This window comes from Myotis davidii, unplaced genomic scaffold (assembly GCF_000327345.1).
Source record: "Myotis davidii unplaced genomic scaffold, ASM32734v1 scaffold1251, whole genome shotgun sequence".
Lineage (NCBI taxonomy): Eukaryota > Metazoa > Chordata > Mammalia > Chiroptera > Vespertilionidae > Myotis > Myotis davidii.
The window spans coordinates 393114-398946 of NW_006283138.1; the positions used below are offsets into that span (position 1 = coordinate 393114).

A 5833-nucleotide genomic window follows, 5' to 3' on the forward strand; every position below is an offset into this window, starting at 1 on the left:
CTCTGAGCCTGACCAGGGGCTGCACCTAGGGATTGGGCCTGCCCTCTGCCACCCGGGAGCAGGCCTAAGCCAGCAGGGCGTTATCTCCCTAGGGGTCCCAGACTGCTAGAGGGCACATTTTTGTGCACTGGGCCTCTAGTATTCTATAAATGTCATTTAAATACATCTAATCCAGTGTGTCCTTTAGAGTCACTGTTTCATTGATATATATATATATATTTTTGGTCTGGAAGATCTATCCAGTGAAGTCAGTGGGGTATTAAAGTACTCTACTATGACTGTATTGTTGTTAGAAGTTTTTTATATATTTAGATGATCCTACATTGAGTGCATATATGTTTACCAGGGTTATGTTCTCTTGTTGGATCAATCCCTTTAGTATTATGTAGTGACCTTTGTTGTCTCTTGTGATACCCTTCATTTTGAAGTCTATTTTGTCTCCTCTGAGTATTGCTACTTCAGCTTTTTTTTCTTTTTCATGTTCCTGGAAAACTTTTTTCCAGCCCTCACTCTCATCCTGTGTGTGTCTTTTGTTCTGAGGTGGGTCTCTTGTAGACAGTATATAGTTGAATCATGTTTTTGTATCCATTCAGCTACCCTATACCTTTTGATTAGAGCATTTAATCCATTTACATTTAGGGTTATTATTAACACATTGTTTGCGGGTAGTTTTTATCGCGCGCTAACAGGTGGCGCGGGCCATTTTTGCTAATTTTTTGCGCAAATGGCAACGTTCAGTAAAATTACGATAACTTTAGTTTACGTATTTATATGTTACCCGCATTCTACTGCTAGTCTATAAAAAACGTAGTAATACGTGTCCTGCGCTCTACTACACTGGTAGAATGTATAAATACGTAAAACGTATAAATACGTTTCCTGCATACAATGTGTTAATAGGTACTTATTGCCATTTTAATCCTGTATGACTAGGTTTCTCTCTCTGTTTCTTCTTCTCACTACAGCTATCCCTTTAGCATTTCTTGTAATGCTGGCTTGTTGATGATGTACTCTGTTAACCTTTCTTTAATTTTTTTTTTTGTCTGGGGAGCTCTTTATTTGACTATTTTTAATGATAGCCTTGCTGGATATAGTAATCTTGGTTTTAGATCCCTGCTTTCCATTACCTGAGTACTTCATGCCATTCCCTTCTGGCCTGTAGAGTTTCTGATGAGAAATCAGGTGTCAGTCTTATGGGAACTCCTATGTAGGTAACATTTTGCTTTTCTCTTGCTGCCTTTAAGATTCTCTCTTTGTTTTTAATTTTTGGCATTTTAATTATGATGTGTCTGGTCATGGGCTTGTTTGGATTCTTCTTGCTTGGAGTTCTCTGTGCTCCCTGAACTTGTGTGACTTTTTCCTTTACCAGGTTAGGGAAGTTTTCTTCCATTATTTCATCAAACATGTTCTATATCTCTTTCTTTCTGCCTCTTCTGGCACACCTGCTATTTGAATATTGCTATGTTTCATGTTGTCCCATTGCTCCCTTAAGCTGTTCTCCTGTTTTTAAATTCTTTTTTTTTCATTTTGGTTCTTTGATAGATTTTTTCAACCCTGTCTTCTAATTCAGTGATTCAATCCACAGCTTCCCCTAATCTTCTGTGTATTCCTTCCAATGTCTTCTTTATTTGTGCTATGTCATTCTTTATTTCTGTTTTCATGGTTACTATATCTTATCTCATACTACCGAGCATCTTTATCATCATTACTCTGAACTCTATATCAGATAAATTTTTTATATCCATTTCATTTATCTCTTCTTCTAGAGCAGTGGTTCTCAACCTGTGGGTTGCGCCCCCTTTTGCGTTGGAACGACCCTTTCACAGGGGTCGCCTAAGACAGTGGTTGGCAAACTGTGGCTCGAGAGCCACAGTTTGCCGACCACTGCCCTAAGACCATCCTACATATCAGGTATTTACATTACGATTCATAATAGAAGCAACATTACAGTTATGAAGTAGCAATGAAAATAATTTGGGTCACAACATGAGGAGCTGTATTTAAAGGGCCAGAAGGTTGAGAACCATTGTTCTAGAGAATTATCTTGTTCTTTCATTTGAGGGTTGTTTCTTTGTCTCCTCATTTTGGCTGCCTGTGGCTATGTATTAGGTAGATCTGCTTCGCCTCTCAATCTCTAGTGCAGGACAGTGTCAAACGCCATTTCTTACTAATTAGATCAGGCAAAGATTCAAAGCCTCTAGAGCAGTGGTTCTCAACCTTCCTAATGCCGTGACCCTTTTAATACAGTTCCTCATGTTGTGGTGACCCCCAACCATAAAATTATTTTCGTTGCTACTTCATAACTGTAATTTTGCTACTGTTATGAATCCTAATGTAAATATCTGATATGCAGAATGTATTTTCATTGTTACAAATTGAACATAATTAAAGCATAGTGATTAATCACAAAAACAATATGTAATTATATATGTGTTTTCTGATGGTCTTAGGCGACCCCTGTGAAAGAGTCGTTCGACCCCCAAAGGGGTCGTGACGCACAGGTTGAGAACCGCTGCTCTAGAGTTGCCTCTGTCTACAGATTGATAGGATTTTGTCTTGAATTGCGCTCAGGCAATTGTCTACAGGTGTGGTGAGAGTTTTGTTCAACAGGGTGGGGCAATTGCTTCTACCTGGAGGATAGTTGTTATTCTCAGTCTCTTCTCTGCTCTGTGGGGCAAGGTGTTTTCCAATAGGGTGGGTCACCTCTCTTCCCCCAGGCAAAGCCATCTGTATAGCAAATGTCTTCCTGAGAAAGATGACCTCCATAGCATGAGGGAATGACTCAACATAGAAAACCGGGGTGTCTGCCTTCTGAGCTCTTAGCCCAGAGCCCCTGATCCTGGCTTCTAGCACAACTCCAGTCCAGTCCGCCCTCCCTCTGCCAGAGCACAAGGTGGGTGGCTACACAGGGAATTTTGTGCGTTGGCTCTTTAAGGGAATGTCTGAATTTCTAGCTCTCTTCCTGGCAGATAGCAGCCCGCTGCTTTTCACAGCCAGATGTTAGGTCGGTACCCTCTTAGTTCTGGTGCTCTCTGCTGGGGGGTCCAGCTTGGGGATTAGACCCCAGAGTTCTCAGTGGCTCCCCCCACAGCTGAGATATCTCTCCGGGACTTCATCTGCTGTCTGTGGGTGCCCGTCCAGCCCTTTTACCAGTCTCTACCCCTCCTACCAGTCTCTATGCCGTCTCCACTTTTCATCCTCAGGTATCAGGGTTCTCTCCTCTGTCTCTTCTGTTGATTATTCAGGAAGCTTTTTGGATTTTTAGTTGTAATTCCAGTTTAGTCTTGAGAGTGTGTCTGTGCAGCATCCTCTTACTCCGCCTCCATTTTAATCTCAAGTCCTTTTCATTTAAGGGCACTTGAAGGATTAACTCTGCTTTTCATTGTTGTCGCTACTCTGTGTTTTTTGAATTTCATTTGTGGAATTTTCACACTTTAAGTTTAAAGTTATGAAGTGGTCGATGTATAGTGCACCTTCCCCACACCAAGTGTTTTGTTTTGAGTCCTTATAATTGAATAGTCACCTGTGTTTTGTTTTGGGTCCTTATAATTATTTTAGCACTTGAATCTTTAATCCCATAGAATTTATTCATCTATCAGGCATCTGATTGATGAAACTGAGGAGTTTTGTCCAGGGCTTATCTGCATGTTTTCTTGGAAAGTGTGTCCCCTGGAGATGAGCAGGGTGGGGGCATGGGGACTGCCAGCGACCACCAGAGGAGAGAAGCATGGGGGATGGGGACGAGGGGGAGCCACACAGTCAAAAGCCTGGACCTGGAGCAGGCGACCAGGAAATGCTAAATGGTGTGAGCAGAGGTTTGTGGGGCCATGATGCTCCCAGAGCTGGGAGTTTGAGCCCAAACACTACACACTGACAACATGTCCTGCATACCAGCAACCACGGCCTGAGATGGGCAACATGTTACCACTGAGCATCCACGTGGTCTGAGGTACAGTGATGGCGAAACCACGGCGCCTGGTCTTAAATGTCCCTGTGTGTGAGGCCCAGGGGTGTGAACTGCCTCAGAGACAGCCTGTGGGGCAGCCTATGGAGAGATTGTCACAGGAGAGCCTGCTCTTGGTGCAGCCTGGGTGTGCTGGAGTTGGGGGGATGACAGATGTGATGAGGGGCCCATAGAGAAGTCTGGATTGTCCAGGGATTTGAGTCTTGTCCCCACATCAGGAGGAGGGTGGTGGTTGTGCCACCCTGCAGGTGGGTAGCCAGGGAAGCAGCGGGTTTTCTTTGTGGAGCGTGTCATCAGGGAGTGTGTGAAGGTCTCTGCAGCAGGATAGAGGCTGCAGGGAAGTGGTGGTTGGGCCTTCCTCGCCTTTGTCAGAACATGCACGAAGGACAGTGTGTGCGTCTCCTGTGCTCATGCACCTTTCCCTGTGTCCTTTATAGCTGCAGTACGGTGACAGCAAGGACAACCCCCTTAATTACTGGCTTTATAAAGAGGAGGGTGAAAGAAGACACAGGAGGCACAGAGAGGCTGATCGAGGAAAGAAGCATCGTGATAAAAGCAGCACCAGGGAAAAGAGAGAGAAGTACTCAAAAGAAAAAAGCAACTCGCTCTCCAAAAATGAAGGGGAGAAAAGACACAAAGAGAAAGCACATAAAGAAGGCTTTCACTTTGATGACGAGAGGCACCGAGGTAGCATGGACAGAAAAGAGAGGTCATCGAAAGAGGAGCATAGGAAAAGAGAGCTCAAGGTTCGTGTCCTGGTGCTGCTTGCCCTGGGCACCCTGTAGCAGGAGCGTGGCTGACTGTAGCCCGGGCGGGACTGTGCTGAGTCATCACCGTGTAAGACATGGCTCATGTCTGTGTCGCATGGTCAGTACATAGAGATTCCTGACCCTAGGAGATAGGAAGCATTTTTGACACATTCAGAAATCTGTCATAAAATTTTGAAATTTAACAGAGGAAGCTGATATTTTATTTATGTATGTATGTATGTATGTATGTATGTATGTATTTATTTATTCCTCACCCGAGGTTATTTTTTCCATTGATTATTAGAAGGAGTGCAAGGAACAGGGGGAGGGGGAGGGGGAAAAGAGAGAAACATCGATGCGAGAAAGACACGTTGATTGGTTTCCTCCCTGGGGCCAGGGATCGAACCTGCAATCAGATGTATTCCCTTGACCGGGAATTCAACCAGAGATTGACCCTTTGGTGCGTGGGCCGACACTCTAACTACTGAACAACATCGGCCAGGGCCCCCTGTCAGCCTGCCTATCCTTGGCCATTTCTATAATCTAATGCATTTTATTTTAAACCATTTGTTAATGTAAGAGAAGATCATTAAACTTTTTCTAAGATGCATAGATCTGTGAAATAGCCACATTCCATATATTTGAAAGTTTAATTTTAAGCAGTGTAAGGAACTAGTCCTACTTTTCTAAAAAGAATATGAAATTGATAAGTATAACTTTCAATTACTTAGTGAGCTACTACATAATCACCTTTTAATATATTTACTTTTGTTCATCCCTCTTAATTACCTAACTGACTAAAAATACATATGGCATAGCTGCTGCTGCTAAATTTTGAGTCCATACTTGTTTTACAGAGTTTATTAATTACAGTCAATTCATTTTGATGTACTAATTAATGGTTATGAAATTTTTTTCTTTTACAGAATGTTGAACACAGAAACCAGGGTGGCAGTTCAAAGAGAGATGGGACTGGTGGCCAGTAAGGAATACGTGTTCTTTGGCTAATTATTATGCACTAGAGGCCCGGTGCATGAAATTCGTGCACAGGCCGGGGGGGGGCGGTGTTCCCCTCAGCCCAGCCTGCATCCTCTCCAATCTGGGACCCCTTGGGGGATCC

The 5833-nt window shown here is 43.4% G+C and overlaps 1 protein-coding gene across 6 annotated transcripts in view; it reads left to right on the forward strand.

The window, feature by feature from the left end:
* Nucleotides 1-5833, forward strand: part of WDR60 (WD repeat domain 60) — an 82574-nt gene that overhangs the window by 12260 nt on the left and 64481 nt on the right. For 5 of the 6 annotated variants that reach the window (XR_001513584.1, XM_006753447.2, XM_015562844.1 and 2 more), the window contains 2 exons: nucleotides 4402-4710; nucleotides 5640-5695. Coding sequence is in view for 5 of the 6 variants with exons in the window: in XM_006753447.2 (XP_006753510.1) it covers nucleotides 4402-4710; nucleotides 5640-5695 (365 nt within the window). In the remaining variant the exon portion in view is untranslated. The remainder of the gene's footprint in view (nucleotides 1-4401; nucleotides 4711-5639; nucleotides 5696-5833) is intronic. The other variant, XM_015562850.1, reaches the window with a different exon arrangement.